This window comes from Lissotriton helveticus, chromosome 3_1 (assembly GCF_964261635.1).
Source record: "Lissotriton helveticus chromosome 3_1, aLisHel1.1, whole genome shotgun sequence".
In the NCBI taxonomy this organism is placed as follows: domain Eukaryota; kingdom Metazoa; phylum Chordata; class Amphibia; order Caudata; family Salamandridae; genus Lissotriton; species Lissotriton helveticus.
The window spans coordinates 1647280614-1647305430 of record NC_136061.1 but is presented as its reverse complement, the minus strand read 5'-3'; the positions used below and the strand labels follow the sequence as shown (position 1 = coordinate 1647305430).

General features: G+C 42.9%; 1 protein-coding gene across 3 annotated transcripts in view; it reads right to left on the bottom strand.

Moving 5' to 3' along the window:
- Positions 1-24817, bottom strand: part of CFAP221 (cilia and flagella associated protein 221) — a 661487-nt gene that overhangs the window by 313229 nt on the left and 323441 nt on the right. For 2 of the 3 annotated variants that reach the window (XM_078682396.1, XM_078682398.1), the window contains exons 9-11: positions 15033-15165; positions 14821-14932; positions 4342-4450 (exon numbers count right to left, since the gene is read on the bottom strand). In XM_078682396.1, coding sequence (XP_078538522.1) covers positions 4342-4450; positions 14821-14932; positions 15033-15165 — 354 coding nt within the window. Of the gene's footprint in view, positions 1-4341; positions 4454-14820; positions 14933-15032; positions 15166-24817 lie in introns of all 3 variants that reach the window. The other variant, XM_078682395.1, reaches the window with a different exon arrangement.

Below are 24817 nucleotides of genomic sequence, written 5' to 3'. Positions count from 1 at the left end.
TATAGAACTCTTACTGCAATTCACTATATTGTTTTTTTTTGTTTCAGAATAATGCCTTTTCTTATTTTAGCACCAGGACACCCCTTACTTGGGTAACCACTGTGCATGAAGGTTTGTCTTTATTCACTTTTTTTACATGTTGGCCCCTATGGGAGCCCCTCTGGGATGCCCCGCAAAGGTTACAGGGCAAGGTATTCTCATCCTGCCCCCTTATATGTTTTTCCTATAAACAAACACAGGACAGGGGACTAAGCTCTCAAGTCTGGTTACAGCTTCCTCAACAGTTTTCTCATGTTGCTGGCAGCCAATCAGAGCCTGCTCCTGCAGGAGAAAGTTGTCCCAAAGGGGAAAAAAAACACTAGGCCTTTCGGAACACTCAATTTTTAAACTGGGTTCGAGGGACACTTGCGAGAGTTTCTCAAACCCAACCGCCCAGATATACAAATATTTTTTAAGCTTGATAGCTATAAAACCACTTAACATATTTACACAACATCTTAAACAAATACATGTCTGGACCAAGATCTCGCTACCTGCCAAACGTGGTGTCATTCCGTTCAGCAGTTTTTGCAGAAAAGCTGCCTAAGAAGTCTATGGAAAATGCATGGGGAAGTCTGGTTTTGGAACCTACCTTTTTTCTCGGTCTTAATGGATCACCCCTAAACTTTCCAGGAAGGAGCTGAGGTGGACAAACTTTTTTGGGAAAGTTTTGTGAAGATTTGGCAAACAGCGCCAAAGTTATAAACAAACCAAAAATTGCTCTTCCTTTGGAAACGCAGAACAGCTACCCACAGGCGACTGCCAGTGGGTAATTTATGCACATAAATCAAAAGGATGGTTTCATTCTATTTAAGGAAACATTCTAGGGATTGCACCCAATTGTGTAATTTTTGCAAAAACGAAGCACATTCAGCCAGTCAGAATGCTTCTTCAAAGGGAGGGCGATACAGTAATGATTAAAGGTCCAAAAATGTTTACTTATGAAGCGTTGTGCTAAACTCAACCACAGCATATATATATATATATATATATATAACTACATAGACACATATACATATAAAATGCAAAAACCTAGTTACGGTTTATTTATAGAGCGACAGGATGAATAAGTCCCACAAGACAAACCTTCAAAAGACAGAAACAGACCACTTAAGGTAGTAATGTGATTTTAACATCTTTACCCGGGCATCTGCCCCAATTTTCCTTGCCCCCACAGCATTTTGCAGTATATCAACTACTGTCTGTGGGGCGGGTACTTCAAGGTATTCTAGCTCTTGTACCACTTAAAGTCGCGGAGGACTACTTTACCAGAAGGTTACTGGGTCTTCCACATTAAACCTTTAGATTCATGCTGAATGGACATGCATATGTGGAAAACCGGATTAAAACAGCATCCATTATCCCTTGGCTACAATATGATCCGCCAAGAGACGATTTTTTTATTAACATTTTTTAAATTAAAATTATGCAGCCGAGTCATATTAGAGAACTGCCACACTATCGAGGTATAGCAAACCAGTTTTTCAACCGGACCTGATTATTCACAAATAAATAATTTGGGACATGTGATATGGAACATGTTCCAGGAATTTAGAAAAGTGAACGTGTCAAGTGAAGAAAGAAAACCGTCTCTTCGTTTGCACAGATCTATAATAAATATATCTGGTCAGGAGATATATTTACAGAGTGGACTACGAAGGTTTGTCAGAATAAACCCTGCGACACATTTCTGTCCTGCTCTGGTTACTTTCCGCTGTAGTGGGCTGGCTTGCACAAATGATAGAACGCTCACACTGTTATTGTCGCAGTTCTCCCATCCAAACCACTGCACTATTCAGAGCCTCTCCTCCGGTGGTAGACAATTAAACATTCGCTCTTACATGGCTGTGTTATATCAACATCAGTTTATTGACCATTAATCTGCTCACTTTCAAATATTTTGACACGAAAATACCGCCATTTTCTCGGATTTCCTTTATTAGCTTTCGACAATTTCTCTCTGTAAATGTTACCACGCATTTGTTGTGACTGTTCCCGACTTTCCTTCCTATAGCTCCATGAAATTCCTCTGTGGACATGTTTTAGTCCTCACATGCATCTATCTCTCTGTATGGATTCCGAGTAAAAACTTGCATTGTGAAATATTTAATTTCTCTTTCAAATCAAAAGTAGAAGAGTATTCACATTTCCAGTCAAAACATCTGCGTATGATATTATCGTCACGCTTTCATCCCAGTGGAGTGGGAGTTCTGAAAGGAAGACATGTCAAAGAAAACATTCTGCTGTTTTGTCATCTACTACATCATGGTGATGGAATCCAGGTATATACCGTTGGGGGGGCCCACAACGTATAAAACACATTGATAAACCATTGTGGAGATTTACGGAAAGACATTAGTTTTCATCATTGATACTGTTGATGCTTATGCTGCTAACAGCACCTGGGATTTTTTCCTGGCACTCTATGTCAAAAAAATATCAGTTAAGCGAGATATGAAGGTATTCATTCTGTGGAACCTTAGGACACTGTGTCCATTAAATGGGACTTAATTGAAATGGATCTTCTTTAGAGAGCTTTAGAATAATTGTAACAATTTGATTTAGGAGCATTTCAGCATTTTCTTAGTTTACTATGTAATTTTTGTGACGATTTATCAGTTGATGTAGTGTTTTGGTATTTCCTCTGGTGCCATTTGACAAACCGATTATTTTTCAGGCCTGAGAAATCAAACAATCATTGGTAGCGCCAATAGGTCTAGCTGTATAGTGGAGTTAGTGATTTGGATAGGAGTGAAGAGTAGTGTTATGAAGTTGGTTAAAATGTTGTGAAGTGTTGTGGAGGGAGTACAGTGTTTTTTTGATAAGCTAGAATTTTATGGATATATATAAGGCATAGAGGCATGGAGGCAAGCATTACACTCAGCCTATTGTTATCCTTCTTACTGCAGAAATACACAACAAATGATAAACTTAATTTCCCAGGATCTCTAGGAAATAAACTACACATCACAACATTAAACCACAATACCCAGTTCATATATGCTACACCAAGGCACTCCACACCCGCCCAACATGTATATTTATATCAAAGTTAGCAATAGTTAAATTTTCAATCAAACTGCCATCATAACAGGGAGTGTTTGGCAATTTAGAACCTTAAACATGCTGTACAAATTTAGGCAACATTCCAATAAAAATAGTTTGGCCATTCTGGCAGATTTTGTGAAGTTTCAGAGAGATTGGCTAACAGTGTCACCTGTTAAATAAGGTTAAAGACCAGCTCAAATAAAATTCGCCACATAAGTTTCATGGGAAGCCGAAGTCAGAACATACAGTGATGGGTGTAATTTTGGAATCATGAAATCCATGGTCACCAGTTTTGAGAAATTCTGTAACAATAATGTATCTACTGAGCATGTGTGGAATAAAGAGATTATTGTAGTTTATCCTGAGGTTCTAAGATCTGTGGATCAAGAACAAATATTTAACATCCTGAGTTGCTGGTGTAGAGCACTTGAACTCCATCACCATGGATTTGTTAACATTTTCAAATCCTCTTTCATCTCAAATACTATATTTGGCACAGTGGTGACAGGGTTTGGCACCAGGATAAGTGAACCCATGCTTGCTGCCCCTCTTTGCATCATCAGTATATTGGATGGCACACACTGTTAATGGTAGTAGGCTATGTGCTGTGTGTACACCCATGCATTTAACATACCCATTGCCAAAAATGTGTCAATGGCGTTAAATGTCTGAGTGGTACATGTTATTCATATTTGGAGGTAAATTGTTTCTATCACGCACTTGTACTTTGCTGTGTTATGTACACAATACCCATTCAACAAACAAAGGAAGGAGGTACTAATCCCCATTCCTTGCATTCCTCCATCCTATCTCAAAAGACGGACTTATGCATGGGTTGTGCATTGGGAGGCTATACACATCTGAGAACCTTACACTATAGAGGCCGAGAGGAATACTAATATGGTTCCAACTTCCATGTTCATGTGTGATGGAGAAAAAAGACGACCACCGCCTTTTGAGGAATTCCATTCCAAGTAACATAGAAAGAGATATCAAGGTGTTCCTTTCAACAAACTGGAATAATCTAATTTTTCTGGAAATGTTCTTGACTTACTGCAAAGGTCTATTAACTAGATCACCAGGCAAAAATTGTGATACATAAGAAAATATGTAGTGAAAATGTATGCAGGGATACATGAACCTACATCTAAACTGATACATTCGAAACCATTGTGGTTTAAATTACATTTTTCTTAAGAAAAGAGAAAATATACATTAATATCAAAACAGTTGTTGGACTTCTTTGTTCCTTACCATTTCAACTGGTTTGCTTCTTCTTTTTTGACATTTTGGTGTACCATTTGTTCAAATGCAGCTTCTTTCATTTGTCTTACTCTGGGTCCTTCACTTGATTGTATCAGCCCTGCTTAAGGGAATTAATGACTAGTTCAGAATAATTTGTCAAACAAAATTACAACTGGTCAAATTGCTTGAGTGAAATCAAATTGCTTGAGTGAAATCGTTTTTTACACTATTTCACAAATGTTCAGCATACTAAAACATATGTGTTATATCACACTACCTATGCATACTTATAGGTATTAGAAAGATATCCAGCACTGCTTCCATAAACAGGGCATACAATCGCAAGGCCAATGAATGTGGCTTCATTTGCAGCCTTGTACAGCAAGTTTCAACTAGAAACAGCACCCTGACTGATTTAGCCATTGTGTGATACAGTAAAACCTTTCAGGCCCAGCTACAGCTGCGCACGACCATGGTTCTTACATGCTGGCTGGTATTTGCCAGAGCTAGGGAGTGGTGGGATTGAGAATAAGGATGAAACATTTGTCGGATGGAGTTCATCATAACAAAAAACACTGACAAAGTAAATCAGCCTAGAATGAGCTGTCAGCCTTTTAACTTTGCCAATGCTTACTTTGTTTGCCATGGTATCATGAAGGGTACCAGGAACAGATAGGAAGCTTGATGAAAAATGATTACTTAATTGCTAGAAAGCCGAACAGCACATGCCCTAGCAATCGCTCCAATCCCTGCCAGCAATTGACTCGAACTCAGAGCGTCACCTGAAAACGCTGAAATCAACATCCCAACATAACAGATGGCACAAAGGTGCCCCACAAAACAGTAAATATCACTGCATAACACACATCCACCCTTTACCCACAACCATAACTACAACTCAAAGGACTATGGATACATGAAAATAACATAAAAAATTAGAATAAAACATAATCATACAAATATTTGGGCACACCAGACTGTTTCTCACACCAGTATTAGAAGACGCTGCCGGTAAAGACGTGAGATGCTTGTATCTGGTCCAGGGAGGACCTGGTCTGACAGTTCGGGCTGGACTGTTTCCATGGGAAGCAGGGTTAAGACTGCATATGCATATGACTGGGTCTAAACTAGGGTGGGGAGCAAAAAATTAATGAATTAAACCCAGATTTGTGACTGGGGTAAAGGTTTTATTTGTTCAGCATTTCATCCATCATCTGTTCTTTTTGCTTTGGTTGCTCTAAGTGGGAAGGATATGCCCAGATGTGACTCCTGTGCTCACTGCTGCTGCATTTAAGCTAGTTTGGCTGATGAGGGGTGAAACCCCGAATCAGGTCACAGGATGCTCGTTTCTGGTCCAGGGAGGACCTGGCCTCGCAGTTCAGGCTGGACTGTCCCCCTGGGGAGGAGGGGTTAGACTGATTTTCATATGACTGAGTCTTAACTATGGTGGTGTGGTGTGGTGAGGAAAAAAATGATGGCTAAAACCCAAATCTGTGACTGGGGGTGAGTGTTTGATTTGTTTAGCATTGCATCCATCTGTTCTTTTTGCTTTTGTAGCCCTTACCTGGGAAGGGTATGCCCAGATGTGTGTCCTGTGCTCACTGTACAACTGGATTCAAGATTGTCTGGCTAATAAGGGGTGATACTCCGAATCCGGTCCCAGGATGCTTATTTCCAGTCCGGGGAGGACCTGGCCTGGCAGTTTGTGCTGGACTGTTCCCATGGGGAGCAGGGTCTAGACTGATTTGCTTATGATTGGGTCCAAACTAGGGTGGCATGGTGAGCAAAAAAAAGATGGATTAAACCCATATCTGTAACAGGGGGTGAATGTTTGATTTGTTCAGCACTCCATCCATCTTCTGTTTTTTCTGCAGGTAAAGACGTAGCTGCTGGTAACATAGATTATTCCTCCACAATGGAGAAAAAAATATTCCGTAGAGGAATCACCCCCTCCACGTGGTCCAGGAACCACAGTAGAAGGCACAGAAGGCACTACCACCCCACTGCAACTTTCCATGTCCCTCCAAACCTCACAGCTGACACCTCCAACAACATCACCAAATCACCAGCCCTTCTTTATTCCTGTTTTGCCAGTTTTGTTGGGTGTAAATGCCTCACTATGCATCTTAATCAAAGCAGCCCTTCTCTTGCTCCACCATTTACCATTCTCCAACAAAATAGCATGCTTGGAATCACTGACAACTTTTGTACAAGGATAAAACTTTGATTTATTCACGTCCGCACCAACATGCCTTCTGATACTCACCAAATTTCCCACTTTAAAACAAACATCCTTCACTCTCTTAAATTAATCATATCTTGACCTATTTTTGGCTTGTGCCAACTACACCCTGATCTGAATATCTTGCGTATATATAACTTTAGAATACACCCATGTACTGTCCAACACCCACTCAGACATAACTCATCAAATGAGTGTTTTCCTTGCATTAGGACAAATGGAGCTAAACCCGTTGTGGAGTGGGGAGTATTATGATAAATCCATAATCTCTCACCAACCAACTTTTCATTTAATAACGGTACCACAGGTTTATTATTGATTACCAATAAGCACTTCCTTCACCACAATATTTTTTAAAGTGCTAGCTTCTCAAACACATGCCTTTCGCTCAATAGTGCTGTAATTTCTTTATGACCCGAGAGGAATATTGTAGCGAAATCACAATTGTGTTCTCACTTACCCTACCAAACTGACTCAGGACTGCTCCTAAATCCACCAACTGCCATCAGCAGCAACAGTGGAAACACCATCATCACAAAAAGGATGAAGAGCTGGAGCTCTAATAATTAAACTTTACAGATCTTCAAAAGAAGATTTCATCCACCTACTTAAAATTAACTCCACTGTTCAACAGTTATCTCAACTGCCCTGTTTGTACTGCAAAACTGTCAACAAAACAGGAGTAATACTCACACAAATCAATAAAGAATCTCAGCTGATCTTTATCCTTTGGGGATTTGCAATCTTTTATAGCCTCATCCAAACTCAGTTTAGGTTTATTCCTTTCTCCTGAGATGCTAAGACCAGGATATTCAACCTTTTTAACAAGAAAGTGACATTTGCTTTTCTTGACAGTAAAACCTTTGTCTTGTAAGATGCTGAATACCTTTCCAAAACTAGTAAATGGGCAGGTCTTGTTAAACGTTGAATACCTTTCCAAAATAGGTAAAGGCCAGCTGGGACTCTGTAAATATGAGGATGTCGTCTTGGTAAGCTAAAAAAAGAAAGAGAGTACCCTTTTAGTAACACCCACAGGAACAGGGTAATGTAGAAAGAAGAAATTAAGTGTTCCCTGGGTTTGAATCAAAATTGGGGAACTGGATCATTCATTCATTTCAACCACTGTACAGTCAACCATATGCTTTTTGTAGAACCACAAAAACAGTGAAAAATGTGTACAAAATTGCAAAATTTATTTTTTAGTAAAAAAATATTCAATACATAATAAAAAAACAATGAATTCATTCATATGTGGTTAAAAACAATATTCACCTAATCTGTATTGACATAGATTTCAAAGTTTATGGTGAAATATTCGGATACACAAATAAGTATACTTTCCATACACAGTAGTTGCAAAATGCCAAATGTTTTTAAAAAAAAATTTTTTTTACACAATTAATACATCCCCTACGGGGTAGTCGACGCGTTTCGGTGGTTACGGCGATATGCCCCACCTTCCTCAGGACAATTTTGACGTACACATAAACCTGTAAGCATAAAATATCGATATAAGAATACATTCACAGTATCATTATTTGCTTACATTTTTTCTATTACTCTTTTTTAACTGTTTTTATACACTATGCATTTTGTGGTCCCACTATGCACTGACAACACTTTAATAGTCCACAAACCCGCCCCTTGGGGCCCCTGTGATTTAGGACAATTAGGTTCAAAGTGCCACACATTCATACTTTTCCCTCACCTTAACTATCACATAATCAATCGGGTGGTGTACCTTATAACAACATCCCTCTATGGTAAGGACATCTATACGGAGTACACACTTCTTTGGCGGCTTATTAAAGTCACGCACTGTTAAGCAAAAAAGGAAATTTGTTATTGGCTGGACTGTTATTCCACTGCTTTTTGATATTAAGGATTAACAGAACTCCTGGCGAAATCCTACCTTTTATTTTTTTGGATTAAGCACTTAAATTCGCTTGCATTAAAATTCTTTCTTGACAGTTCTATTCAATCGTGCCCTGTTGAAGAGGAATTTACTGCATAAGGTTCACATTCTATTTTTGTGGTTTCCAATTATTAAATAAAATTGTCTTGGTACCTTACACACCTATGTTGGAGTCATCAGGTATTTACACCGGTGTAATCTTCTCTTTCGTTTTCTATATAGTTTGGAGTTTTTATTTATTCTGTGGGAATTAAGTAATTCCTATTAGTAATCCGGGTTGTTTCCCATTCTATTACAACCCACCAGTGCACAGAAAGTCTCACTCACCTCCTGTCCTTATGTTCTTACTGGACCTGGTATTTTCAATTCACCATTGATTATTCTGGGTTAATTTTCCCTGAGTTCCAACTCTGTGAAGAGAACACGGGAATGCATTATTCACTACCCCTCTTTTAATTGGGTACTCTTAATGATGTTCTAGCTCTTCCCTCATAGTACTTCATCTGTGGTTTACATGGGGAAATCAATTCATTCTAGTCTCTCTCCTACTTCATTTACTAACTGGCCATCGTTATTTATTGCAGCTCCTGCCTAGGACTTCAGCGCACATTGTTGTTTTAATTTTAACTGGAAATATGATGTACTTTAACCCCAACCTCAATTATAGGTTGAGTTGCACCTTAGTTGCATTTACCCAAACGCTTGGGCTGCGGTGCTGTTCGCTTGCATTAACCATTGCCCATTCTGTTATTCCCATCCAGATGGCTCCCTTTTTTTTAATACCTACATGCTATCGCGCTAGCGCTCTTTTTCAGACTGTTATTGAGCCTATTGTATTCTACAGCGTGTTAGCGGGCAGTCCTTCAATTATGCAGCTTGCCCGACATAGCGCTACCATTTTTATCTCTCCAAGCAGTACTCTTCAAATCTCTACCACATCGTGTTTGCGATCTGTTTTATATTACCTATGGCGCTTATCCGCGTCAGGCGCATTTGAAAACCCTCTCGTTCCCCTGTTTGCATTGGAATCGGATATCCGTTTTCGGGATATCGGGCTATCGGGCTCAAAGTAAGGCGACATTTTAGGCTCAGAGCAAAGCCTCGCCCGGATATTTCCATAGGTAATCCCCGCATAGCTACCTTCTACACAAACTTTTGCACAGAGTCTCCGACGTCTCTCCTTACCGTGTGTCCTTTCAATTCAAGCCTCCACCGGTGTCCGTCCAGAGTTTTGATTCCTGGCGGTCCTGATCCCAGAGTCTTCCTTTTAAGTGTTTTTTTTGGGAACGTCAGATACGTGGGCGCACCTGCAGGGGCTGGATTGCCTCCTCGTGGCCACTTCCTGTGCTAAACATAAACAAGGGTATCTTTGTGCTTAAAAAGTCGGCGCCATCTTTGCATGGCTATTGCGGTTTCTATGCTGCACATAAACGAGGGTATCGTTGTGCTCGAAAATTCAACGCCATCTTTAAATGGCTATTGAAGTTTATAAGCTAGTTTTAAACTAAATTTAGGGCACTATTTTACTTCATCCCCTTGTCTATTCCACAAATGGAAAAGAGGGTATTCATAAATGGTGACAACATGTATGCGACCTAGGAGCAAAATAATATTTACAGTTCTTCTAAGTCCCTAAGTCCAAAAGCCCAATGCATAGGGGGGTGCTGTTATATCTCTCCTTCCCCCAGATATTTGCATATTTTTTATCTCCAGATGCCTGATTTGTGCGGGGGTGGTGTTTATCGATATAGCCTTTCCCATTCCTCCCGGTTATTTAGGCCCTCGGTGTGTGTTCTAAATTTGCACATGTAAAACTGTTCTCTCATTTTTCGTATTTTCTCCCAATTTCCCCCTCTTCTGGACATTGTAATTTTTTCCACAACGCACCACCGTAAATCATCTACTTTGTGCTTTTTTTGCAACCAGTGTTCGGTCAGTGGGGCATTGCACTTATTCATCCTAATGGCTGAGCGATGTTCATTTAATCGGACCCTTATTTCCCTTCCGGTTTCCCCAATGTAGCCTAAACCACACGGGCATGTAATTAAATAAATTACATTTTTACTCCTGCAGTTGTACATCTCGAACGGGGTATGTGTTCCACCATTCAGACAGATTGTTTGTCCGGGCCTTATTAGTTTACAGTTGACACAAGAACTACATGGATGAGTTCCTATTATTTTGGTGCCAGTCACGATGCTCATTTGCTTGTTTTCTGGTTTCTCCCTGTATGTTTTTACCAACTTATTTCTGATTGTTTTGTTCCTCCTGTATGAGTAGAGTGGTTTTTCTATTGTTCCTGAGTTGGCATCTTGTAAATAACTCCAGTTCCTATTAATTATATTTTTAATTTTATTGCTGAGCACGGAGTAGTTAGAGACAAAAACTATCTTGTCCATCTCTCCTTTCTCACGATCATTATTTTCAAAGAGGGCGTCTCTATTATAAAATTTTGCTCGTTTATATGCTTTTTTTATTATCCCTTTTGGGTAGCCTCTATTTAGTAATTTGCTCTTAAGCTTATCCGCGTGTTTCTCAAAGTCTTGTCTGTCAGTGCAATTTCTGCGCAGCCGCAGAAATTGTCCAAAAGGAATATTATCCTTTTGGCAACGCGGGTGGTCGCTGTTATAATGGAGCATGGTGTTGCGGTCTATAGGTTTCACATATGTATTGAATATTTTTTAACTAAAAAATAAATTTTGCAATTTTGTACACATTTTTCACTGTTTTTGTGGTTCTACTAAAAGCATATGGTTGACTGTACAGTGGTTGAAATGAATGAATGATCCAGTTCCCCAATTTTGATTCAAACCCAGGGAACACTTAATTTCGTCTTGGTAAGCTAACACACTTGTCATATTCCCAAACAAATTAAACATTCGTTTTTTAAAACTAATGCCTCTGTGGTCAGTCCAAATGTCATATGAAGAAACCTGAATGCACCAAATGGGGTGTTGAAAGTAGTTAGAGACCTAGAATCCTCACAGAGCTCAACTTGGTGGCATGTATATCATACATCTAGCATTGCGAACACCTTTGCTTCATCTAACCAAGATAAACTTTCTTGGATCTTCGTAAGAGGGAAACAGTCAACCAAAATGTTCTTGTTCAAGGATCTGAGATGTGCACATAATCTCAAATCCCCAGTTCTTTTCTTTGCCACCACTAAAAGGGAGATCCGCTGCAATGAGTCAATGGGCTCTAGGACACCATCTTTGCATAACATATTCAACTACTCTCTAAACTTATTTCAGAGGCTCAACTGAACATTTCTAACCTTACTGACCAGAGGAAAAGTCTGATCTTTAAACACAATTCTATGTTCAAATCCTTTTACCAAGCCTAGTCTATCTCAATTTTTTTTTTACTTCACTTGAAAATAACCAACCTCTACAAAGGAAAAGGGACAAGCTGTTCCTGGTCCCAGCACCATCCTAAACTTGCTTTGATCCTTCCACCCTAAACTATTGTAACTTCTTATTAGCCACATGTACCTTTGTAAAGATCTCTCTATCTTTATATACAATGTTTAATTGAAATAACCCAATATGTCAAAAGAGAAAACGCCAAATGAGACAGTGCGAATGTCAGGAGGCAAGAGATGAACATGACTCTACTCCTTGAAATACAACTCATCGGTGACAAAAGTAACTAGTGACCCAGAATACACTGTGACTTCAGTACATCACCAATATGTATGGTACATACCTGATCGCCCTTTTGCCATTTCTTTGGAGTTCACCATTTTTATAGCTAAAACTACCCTACTTGCCGTTTCTACTAACTCATCTCCTAAAACAGAGGACATACCTTGATCAGCAACTAATAAAACCTTTTGCAAAGCTTTACATACTCTTGCAAAGTGATCCATTGTTTACACTTTAAACGAGGTTTACCAACAGCAAGACAACATTTGGCATTGGTTAAATGGGTCTTGGACCCACAACGAAATCACATGTTATTAACATTGATAGTCCCTTTATCAATTTTCCTCTTCTTGTAAAGTGGAAAAGATTCAGGTTTAGATTTAGAGAACACAGTATTGACAGAATTAACCTCAGTGGTGTGTCTGAAACATGATAGATCTTTTGGTGCCCCTGCAATTTCCAGAGTGTTAGAAAGGCTAGGGTTTCTGCAACATAGCATTTTTTCTTCAATTCTCCTGTCATAAGAGTTGATCAAAATTTGGTCCCATAAATAATTATCAACATTTCCATCACAGGCACATATGGAAGCCAAAATCATGAGTACTGCCAAAAATCTGTGAGTTGGCTCATGCTCTTGTTGCCTACACTAAAAAAATCTGTGCCATTCCACTATAATGCAAATTCCAAGAAATATCTTTACAGTCTGTTCACTGCTTCTATGTATACATCTGTCTCTCTCGAATCAGAAGGAGGAAGCATGGGAAGATGGTAAAAAATCCTTTCACCTTATGCACCTAAACAGTTGTAAAGAACTGTTTGTTTTCTAATACGATCAACGTTCACACCATCAATTGCAATTACATAGCTTTCAAAAGTTTAAAACCATTGCTTCCACTTAATGTTTTGTATTCCAGGTTCATGGAGAAACACAGTAGGTAAAATTGCATTGTGCCACAAGAATATGAAGGCAAAAACTTGGAAACACAGCTGAAAGACTCCAAAGAACATTTGACCCCCACTGCTCATGGAGCAATTTACTCCAATAAGCTCTAGGGAGACTACAGCCAATCACCACTGGAGCGCCAAAACGACATGCAATGAGCACAATGTTAAAGAAAAGCAGCAGTAGACTCCCAAAAACAAGTGAACACCACTGTTCCAGGAGGTGTATTCTCTAATAATCTTTACTGGGACTACATCCAATCAGCATCGAGGAGTGATAGAGTCATCCAATGTACACAATAATGAGCCGTTTCCTATTGGTCACAATGGTTTCTCAGAGGCTAGATCACAGTGAGATGCCTCCTCAAAATATTAGGATACAAGTTAAATCGGCTCCTGGGTATGTGCTGTGTGCCCAGCTGGCACACTCTGTTGTTAGTTCAGTGCACACTATGATGCGTGGTTCTCCATGCCTCAGATTGTGAAGAGATAGCGCACAGTTCTTCTGGCATTAGGCTATGCACACGATAACTATAGTGCACAGTTCTTTATGCCTCATGCTGTGTTAACAGTGCTAAACTATGGTGCACACTGCGGAGCAGAGAAGCGTGCGCATGAATGAGGAAATACGGTCACGTAGGCCAAAGTTAAATTTTTTTAATTCAACTTGCATTAAAACCAAAGTCACAGGTGTGATCAAAAGCAAAGGCAGAAAGGTAGGCCGAGTCACTGTCGAAGAAGGTTCTGTTCCAGACAGCAGATTTGGTTCATCCTTGTCACCAAATCGTGTTGTGATGACGGGTGGGAGGAGCAGACAGGAAGGTTGAGTAAAATGATTTATTTGTTTATTGCTAGAATGTAGAACAGCAGTGGGCGTGCTCTAGTGATCGCTCCAATCCCAGCCAGCAACTAACTTGAACTCAGAGCTTCAACAGGAAATGCTTCAAACAGCATTCAAACATCACAAACAGAACAAAGGTGCCATAAAACACAGTAAATAGCACCATATAACACGGTTAAAAAAAAAAACATTGTTGGCTGAACTGCCCGGTTCTTACTAATATAGAGATAAACTGGAAAAAACGAAAAATATTGTTTTGTCTCAAAAATCACACATTGCCATTGTAGTACCTGCCACTGAAGGGAACTACTTTCTGTGCAGCAATGCTCCTTGCGAAAGAGAAGGATGATGCCTGTGAAATCAGTCTATGGCTGAAGTGGGCTGACCCTTTGTTCTATGCCTTATGCTGTAGTGGGCGAAGAAAAATGTGACTGGCACAATTACAGACTAATGGAGGAAGAACGCTGGCTGGAAGCATCTATCATTAAGTATATTATACACATATTGGTACTAAAATCAAAAGGTCTTGGCTAACACCGGACCTAAAAAAATCATTTGGAATACGAATATTTGGAAACATAATATTAAAACATTAAGAAATCACTTGGAACATAAAGAGCTTTGAGGAGTCTTCTGCGAGGTTTCAACTATTCTTCATAATATCTCATTACTTACAGGGTATAAAGCCTCCCCCAGATGAAAAACCTAAAACAATTAAAAGCGCTTTAGGTTTCGAGAGACCTTCCATAACCACAGCCTACACATTTCGGTTAATATTATCAATGATGTTTGGTATGAGGTACAAGTGTTTGGTTTTAAACTAATCTGAAATCAAAGTAAATAAACAGATGACGCCTGATAATATTTGTTCTATCAGATGAAGGCTCTTCTGTCACATTACCTTCTCTCAGATCTTTTGCCTTCATCTTTCCAGGTTGTTGATTTAAAACAGTAGCCACAGCATAAGGAGTTGACAAATTTGCTGGGAATATCAGGTTTTGGTACTCTATCTCCTGTTGGTAAAAACCGAAAGATGTATTTACTGGTATGCCATGGTGCTGGCCGCAGCATAGGATCACCACTAAACAATTATTTGAAGGTAGACGTGCATACCTTTACTTTTTGATGAGCAGTTTGCTGCAAGAGCTGCAAATGTCTTTTTTTGCGAGATACATTCAGCACTGATTTTTCTGAAACACTCCTTGGCTTGCTTGGACGCATGCGTTCCTTCGCAAAATCCTCTTTTCTGTGAGATATATAAAACACTATTACACATAATAATACTAAGGACAGCTGTGTTTCTTCAGTTTATATTAGAACCGACGTCATTGAAAAAATATACAATTTTTAAGAACGTTATGGAGCATCATTTAATGATGGGGTGCTTTAAAGGAGTAGATGGAGGGCAGGGGGATTTTGATATGCGCCAGGTTTGCTGCTGGGAACTGTGGCAGACCCTAAAGAAGCAAGCATTGTCAAAACCAATAGGTCAGGAGTTGGCTGTCAGTCTTTTGGCTTTGTCAGTGAGTTTTTGGCATGGTTTGGTAAAACGTAATTGCTAGAGAAGCTTCTGAGCCCACGCAAATATAAACTTGTTTTGCCCGTAGCAAAAATATATTGCACACATAGTCATAGCAGTCTTTGACACTGAAATGAACTACTTTGTGTATGGGTGTGCTCCTTGTGAAAGAGCAGAATGCTGTAACTTACAGTTATGTTAAGAAAAATACCCCCCACCACCACTTTGAACCATGTGCCATGTGCCATGAGCCATGTGACAAATAGCTCTGACTGAGCGAGTAAGGCAAGAGAACCTCACTGTAGTTTGACAGATTGCTGCCTCTGAGGGAATTCAGAAATTCTTAGTATCTTTCCTTCCATTTCTCTACCCTTCATTCAGTTTTTTGTCCTTCCTTCTCTCTAACCTTTCTGTATTTTTTCCATCCATTTATCATTCTGTTCCCATCAATGTATACTTTTGCTTTTTCAATCGATCCATCCTCCCTTCGCTCCATATTTCTTTCTTTTTATCCAACCATTCTTCTTTCCATCCTTCTTTTTGTTAGACTTTCAATCCCTTTTCATTCATCATCCGTCCTTCCTTCTTGCCATTATTCCATCTATTTCTCCATCCTACCTTCTCTCTATACAGCCTCCCATCTTACCTTCTTTCTTTCCTTCCATTATTTACTCTATACTTTATGTCCATCTATTCATTCTTGTCTCCATCCATTCAGGAACTATACACCTTTCAATTCATCCCTGCATCCCTCTATCAACTCTCCATCTTTCTCTACATCCATCCATCCATACCCCTCTCCATCCAATGCTGCATTCATGCATTCATCCAACCTCTTTTCATCCTTCCCTCCATCTCCATTCTCTACAGCCGTTCCCCACATTCTTCCACTGCTAGAGGTCGTATACATAATATGAGTTTCTTGCAGACCAGAGTCTCCAATCAAAGTCAAAGGAGTCATAGACAATACCTTAAAAGTTTCAGAGCTAATTTAGGAATCATATCATGCAACACAATCAGCCAGCCCTTGGTTTGGGCAAAAACACTTTTCATAAGAATTTTTAAGCTACATATAGGGCTCCATTACCGGATGGGCAAATATCCTCATGGTATTCCTATGGCGTTCAAGACATCAGAGCCATTGGTAACTCTGAAGCAGAAATACTCCTTATTAGGGGATATGGGTGAATAATATAGGAGGAATGGTGTTTTCATACTGATTACTGCATAATTTATAACAGCTGGAGATTTTTGCTGCAACAGCTGGGATCTTAAGATGAAATTGCCAAGATTTAAGGTGTACCTGCATATTTTATGAGCCCTTTGGGGAATGGAAACTCTAGCTACTGGCCCCAGAGGGTTACTCGGCAACCTGCGATGAGGGCCTTGGTGGTCAAAGCAAAAATACAAAACCTCTGGTTGAATGTGTCATGCATGGCTTCAACGAGATGTAATCTAGTCCTTATTCTGACATGCTGATAGTTTGTCCTGGATAACAAGATTCAGGACGTCTGCTTTAGCAGTCCCACACTCTGTAGTATCAGCACATTGGGCATCAGTCTTTTAAAGATGCAGGAATACTGTGAAATCATGAGACAGCCTTCATATATCGGGAAGAAGATTGTGGACACCTTGCCATTTGCGACTCCATTACCACCCTCTTGAAGAGGGCAGTAAATTGCAAGTGTTTTGTCGCAAAACATTCATACATGGCTAGAGACTCACTATAAGGAAGGGAACAATTTTTTGTGAGACGCAAAATAGTGTTTATACATGGCCATGTAGGTTTTTGCGTGCGCAAACAGGTCGGGTTCGCAAAAACTGGTCGTACATCTGGCTCTAAATGCCTTATAGTTATATCCGCATACGTTGTTCATGAATAAATGTTAGGAACTGCACTTTTTAAACGGACTTTACAAACGTAGAATTGGTTCACAATTTTTTCAAAACATGTTCACAGGAAGAGCCTTTTCCCAAACACTTCCTGAGATGGCCAGACCCACTAACTATAAGTCTATTGTACGATATGGCGTTGGTCTGGTTTTTTTTTTTATTCTGGCCCTGCCTATTACTTCCAGTCTACAGCTATTATACAGCTATAACTGTGGTCGCTAAGGATTCAGCTAGGCCCCAGCTTCCCCATGGCTGCTTACCATTAGCAATGGCAACAACAGCATGATGGAATGTTTGAATTAATCTCAACCACTGGCAATCATTCAGGGCGCATTCCAGTCCATTATTTTTCACACACCATGCCACTCTAGACAAAGGCCTGCCATATGCAAATCAGTAGCGACCCTGATCCTCATGAGAATAGCTCATCCCAAACTGCTAGGCGAGGGCCCCTCAAAATGGACCATATGCAACCCCAGACTGGTTTCGACTTGCTTAGGTTGCATCAGTGAGGTATAGCCAGAGTCCTATAGTACTATGAGCACAGGACAAATGCATGATTATACCCGTTGCACTTAGGGCACCAACAAGGTTCTAACATTTCATCCAGCTAGACCCCTGACCCTCGGTCACAAATCAGCTCTCCTCCCGCAGCTCCGCCTGACAGCGCTCCACTTCGATCCAGACTAGGCAGGGTTCGAGCCTTCTCCCTGCTGGGTCCCACTCTTGGTCATTGTTTTTTCTTCCTCTTTACTCGCCTGTTCCTTCCTTTTTTCTTCTTCCCCACACTACGCTTCTACTTCTAACCCTCTCATTCCATTCCTTCTGTGCTACCCATAACGCTGTTCCTGCGTTATTATTCCCGCCGATTCCTGCGCTGCTCCCGCCTCCCAGCCGCAAGCCCCTCCCCCCTCCCACCTTTCCATCTTATATGGTGACCACTGCGCAGTTGCCCTGCTGGGGCGCCGCTGGCACGCCAAAGGCAAGCTCGTCCCCGTCTGGACCGGGTCCAGCGTCATACCCCCTGGCCCCCGCGAACACCATGCCACCAGACGCCGGTACGAACCCGACCACCTCCTCGCACTCAATGCTGCCCGATCGACCGCCTGCTTCCAGGCCACCGATGCACACCCACGGACCATTCTCCTGCCAAAACTGCAGCTTCACCAGCAAGCGTACACAAGCACACGATGCCCCCCCCCCACCAAGGCAGTCAACAGCCACCTCAGATGCATACTGCTCAACACCCACTCCATCCACAGGCATGCCAATCGAACTCTGGGACCTGCTCCACTCATCCTCCCCGGATGTCACGTTCCTGACGGAGACTTGGATGATCACCTCATCGGCGCCCGACGTTGCCATAGCCATCCCGGATGGCTACAAGATCACCCGCAGGGACCGCACCAACAGACCGGGAGGAGGAAGCGCCATCGTCCACAGAAATACCCTCAGAATCTCAACCAGCACCAAGGACACCGTCGGCACCGCCGAACACCTGCACTTCCAGATCCACATCAATCCCAACACCACCCTCAGAGGAACCCTCGTGTACAGAGCCCCCGGACCCCAGGCACAGTTCATCGACTCCATCACAGACGCCGGCAGCTCACAAGCCCTAGCCTCCACAGATTACATCCTCCTCGGAGACATCAACTTCCACCTCGAGAACACCAACGACAGCAACTCCACCACACTACTGGACAACCTCGCCAACCTCTGCCTCAAACAGCTCGTCACAACACCCATCCACTCCGCCAGACACACACTCAACGCCATTTTCTCTGCCAGCAGCCACGTCTCCATCAGCCACACCACCAAACTCCACTGGACCGACCACCACTGCGTCCACTTCTCCATCATGAAAACCACAGCACACAACCACAAGCAAAGAATCCCCCACTGCAGCTGGAACAAGGTCACTGGAGACCAGCTAACCACCACCCTCGCCCAAAACCCACCAGCCGACCACACCGACACAGCCGTCCGCAACCTCAGGCAATGGATCAACAATTGCACCAACACTCTCAACCCGATCAAGAACCCCTCAAACAGAAGCACCGGCAGAAGAGCCATCTGGTTCACCACCGATCTCCAGATATCCAAGCAGACCTGCAGAAGACTAGAGAAGAAATGGCACCACAAGCAAACACCCACCGGACAACCAGGCAGCCCTCAAGAACACCAGCCGCAGACACCACCAACTCATCCGAACAGCCAAAAGGACCTCCTTCAAGGAACGCATCGACAACAACGCTCACAACAGCAAAGAGCTCTTCAACATCGTGAAGCAACTCGCCAACCCCAGCTCCAATGACATCCCACTGTCACAAGACCCCTGCGACTCTCTGGCAAACTTCTTCCACCGCAAGATCACAGACATCCATGACTGCTTCAACTCCCAGACCTCTCCAACAGCCGCCGACACCCCAGACCCACCGCCCCCAATCACACCTGCTTGCTGACATCCTGGACCCACACAAACGGCAAAGACACCATCAAGATCATGAACACCATCCACTCCGGCTCACCATCAGACCCCTGACTCCACCACACCTTCAACAAAGTGAGCTCGATCATCGCACCCCAACTCCGTAAGATCTTCAACAGCTCATTCGAGACCGCCACCTTCCCAGAAAGCTGGAAACACGCAGAGATCAACGCCCCGCTCAAGAAACCCAAGGCAGACCCTAAGGACCTCAAGAACTTCCGACCCATCTCCCTGCTCCGGTCCCCGGCGAAAGTTATCAAAAAGATAGTCAACAGACAACTGACCCAATTCCTCTAAGTAAACAACACCTTGGACTCATCCCAATCCAGATTCTGCAGCAACCACAGCGCCGAAACTGTACTCATCGCCGCTACTGACGACATCAGGGCCCTACTAGACAACGGCGAAACCGCGGCCCTCATCCTCCTGGACTTCTCGGCCGCCTTCGACACAGTCTGCCACCACAGCCTTCACACATGCCTCTACAAAGCAGGGATCCACGACAAAGCCCTGGACTGGATCACTTCTTTCCTCATCGACAGAACCCAGAGAGTCCGCCTCCCTCCATTCCGATCCGAAGCCACCAAGATCACCTGCGGCGTACCCCAAGGATCATCCCTCAGCCCGACCCTCTTCAACGTCTACATGACACCGCTCGCCAACATTGTCCGATCGCACGACCTCAAGATAGTTTCATACGCCGATAACACCCAGCTGATCCTCTCCCTCACCAAAGTCCCCTCCACCACCACCGCCAAAACCAACGTCCACAAAGGGATGAAGGCCATCGCCAAGTGGATGAAGAGCAACCACCTGAAACTGAACTTGGACAAGACAGAGGTCCTCATCCTCGGCTCCACCCCCTCCGCCTGGAACGACTCCTGGTGGTCGGACTCGCTGGGAACTTCCCCATCACCCACGGACCATGCACGCAACCTGGGGTTCATCTTGGACTCCTCTCTGTCAATGACCCAACAAGTCAAGGCCGTCTCTTCCTCCTGCTTTAACACCCTCTGCCTGCTTCGCAAGAGCTACAGATGGATCCCCACTGGAACCAGAAGAACGGTCACCCAGGCCCTCATCACCAGCAAGCTGGACTACGGCAACGCCCTTTACGCGGGAACCACGGCCAAACTCCAGAAGAGACTCCAACACATACAGAACGCCTCTGCACGCCTCATCCTCGACATCCCCCGCCACAACCACATCACCGCCCACCTGAGGGACCTGCACTGGCTCCCTGTCAACAAGAGGATCACCTTCAAGCTCCTCACCCACGCTCACAAGGAACTCCACAACACTGGACCAGCATATCTCAACGACCGACTAGACTTCTACAGCCCGAACCACCAGCTCCGCTCCTCTGCCTTCACCCTCGCCACCGTCCCACGCATCTGCAGAGTGACCGCCGGCAGCAGATCATTCACCACCCTGCTGCCAGGACATGGAACACCCGCCCCACCCACCTAAGACAGACCCAGGACCTGCTGACCTTCAGGAGACTCCTCAAGACCTGGCTGTTCGATCAGTAACTGCTACCCCCACCCCCTCAGCACCTTGAGACCCTCACAGGTGAGTAGCACGCTTTACAAGTGACTGATTGATTGATTCATCAACTTTTTGTATACTTCTGTGCGACACCGTAAGCGAGACCGGTATGCCCAGACAAGGGCCCCATGCTCACCGTGCCACTGGAACCAAGCTAGACAGGACTGATGAACCCCAATCAGGACAAAAACGGTTTTGGGTTGCCTAAATTCGGGTTCAGGGAGGAACTGAACTGGCAGTTAAGGATGGACTGTTCATTTTGGAGCAGGGGCAAGACTGATCTGCATATACCTGTGTCCAAATTGAGACAGCATGTGTCCAGAATAACAATGGACTGAGATGCAGGCCTGAGTAATTACCAGTAGTGATTAATTCAAGTATTCTGTCCATCACTTTTTAGTATACTTCACTGCAACGGGCATGCCCAGATGTTGGTCCAGTTCACCTTATGCCACTGGAACCAATCTCCACCCGACTGACGAGCCCCAATCAGGGCGAAACCAGGTGTGGGTTGCTTGTATTCCTGGTCAAGGAGGACCTGGCCTGGTATTTTAGGCTGGATTGTTCCTATTGGAGTAGGGCTAAGATTGATTTGCATATGGTTGGGTCCAAACTGAGGTGGGAGTGTGTGCAAAATAATGATGGACTGAAATGCTGCTTGAGTAATTGCTGAGATTAATTTAAACATTCAATCCATCATTTTTTTGTGTGCGGCTTGTGCATTAAGCCTTCCTGCATTGTACATATTTCCTCCTTCGACCCATAATCCACAATTCCTCACTGTCACAGAGTTGTAAAAAAGTAAATAAAAATATAAAAAATGGAATTGAATGACAAAATGAGTTACTGTGTACAGTAAAGTCACACTCTCCACGCTACAAAGTCATGTATGGAGGGGAGGATTCTGATGCACCTTCACATCTGAAAGAGTAACCTTTGGCTAGTGTCAGTCATATGGAGATGTCCAGCTCAACAGAGTTGTTTATTAATTTCACTGCCTTAGAACATTTGAAAGTTCCTTCTTTGACTCAGTATAAACCTCCAATTGTATTGTAATTGCATTGTACCTCTGAGGTATTGTACCTCTGATGAACCACTGAAGCAGTGTATTGCAGATAACAGGCTACTGCATGTAGAGAAATGAGGTTGAGTAAGGGGAGGATCATTTGATAGAAAGAATGAGACTGAATAATAAAACAAGTTACTTACCTTTAAAAATGTTCTTTCTGGTGGATACTCTATTTAATCACAGACTCCTCACCATGTGAGTATCCCTAGGCACCAGATTGGATCCAGTAACTCAAAAAGCAGTGCTCCTGAGTGCTGCTAAGTAAGCACCATCCAAGAGCATGGACTTCAGTATCTTTCTGAATGTTGTCTGCATCCTCATAGGCAGAGCCCATCAGTAGATTTGAAAAACAAGTGCGTAGATTTCTACATTGGGACATTTTTAGATGAAAAAGGAGAATATTACATAGAATGGGGAGGTGGGAGAGCAGTGAGGCATCTGTTGGTTAGATAGAGTTATCCACCAGAAAGAGAGTAACAAAAGGTAAGTAACTTGTTCTACTATTGGATACTTTTAACCACAGATTCCTCACCTTGTCAATACATACTAAAGCAGTATCTCCGAATTTAGTGGATTCGTGGAATGGCTCAGATCAAAAGGTCTTGCAGGATTGAACAGGGGAAATGCCCTTCCCCTTGGACCTAGCTATCAAAGCAGTATTTCATGAATGTGTGAACTGATGCCCACATAGCAGCCTGACACAGATTAAGGGCAGGTACACTGCGTGCCAGTTCAGTAATAGAGCCCATGGCTCAGGCCATTTGGAGGCAGCTTCTAAGCCAATGCATAACAGATCTTAATGCAGACAACTTTCCATCAGAAGATCGTTGATTTCTGCGCTTCCTTGCCCTCTTAGCAACAGAGAACCCCACAAAGATCTGATCGTCCACATGATATTCCTTGGTACGATAGATATAGAAGCTCATCACTCTCTCAGGATCCAAGCAATGGAGTCTATCTTCCTCTTTCGAGGCATGAGGTTGCCAAGGAAGGTTGGAAGAGTGATGGCCTGTCTGACATGAAACATCATCACCACCTTTGGGAAGAACATTGCTAAAGTTGATAACATCGGTTAGTCCAAAAAAAAAGTTGGTATAAGGATGCTAGACCGAGAGGACCTGAAGTTCACTCACACAGCATGCCAATAATACTGCAACCAGTAAAAATGATTTCAAGGTGAGAAAATGCAATGGACAACTGTGAATTGGCTAAAAAGGAGCACTGAGGACCACATTAAAGTCACAATATGACATTACAAATTGCTTTGGCAGAAACATATATTGCAAACCTTTTAGAATACGCATCACAATGGGTTACTTGAACAAGGACAGCTGGTCCAGCAAACAAAAAAGGCCAAAAAGGCCAAAAACCCATCTTTAACAGTGCCCACAGGAAGCACTTGCTGAGCCACAGACAGAACAAACAACGATATATCCAGCAGTTTGGCATGCAAAGGATCCATCTGGGGGTTGTCACATGAAGTCACAAACTTATTCCAGCTTCTAGCATACACTGATTCTGTGGATTAACTGGTTACCAGGATCAAATGAATTGCTTCCGGTGGAAAGTCAACTGAGATCAGTTGCCACTGCTCAATCTCCACACATGGAGGTGCAATTTGCGCTGGCTTGGATATAAGACCCTGACCTCATGCTGTCAGAGAAGATCTTCACAAAGCAGCAGCCTGATCGGATTACAAATGCAAAGGCCTGGAAGTTCTGGGAACCACACTCTCCTGGCCCAATAAGGAGCTACGATGCCTTGGGCCCGTCATTCTTGATCTTCTTCAGAACTTTGGGCAGGAGAAGTTGCAGCGGAATGGGTACAGGAATTCTGTGCTCCATTGCAAGTGGAATGCTTCTTTGAGAGAAAGCATTCCTAGGTAACTCAAACGTGCAAAAATGTTGACACTGCACATCCCATTGCTGACAGACGCCCTCTGCAACCTCCTGGTGTAACTGCCATGTGATGGGACTTTGGTACGCTCGAGCATACTGCCTGATCACCAAAACTCCAGGGGTATGCATAAACAGATCAGCTTTCTAGTTGTTGGCCAGAGTGTGTCCAATCCTATTAAAACAGGCGAGCCAGAGACTAATGGCGGCACAGACCCGGAGAAGGTGGTGATGAGAGGAGTACATGGTAAAGTAGCGTGGTATACTGCAGGAGCAGTGGTTAAAGAACGGGTGCAGGAGGCCTGACAGGCAACGACAGGAGTGTAGTACATTTCCTAAAGACAGAAGCACACCAAGAGGATGTTAGAGGAGGTACCCAGCTGGAGGCTGGTTGGAGTATTGAGGAGCCACCTCCAGCTGCCAGCGGGAAAACAGAGGTGGTTTTTCTGGGGAGAGGCAGTTTGGATCAGAGCCATGGCCACA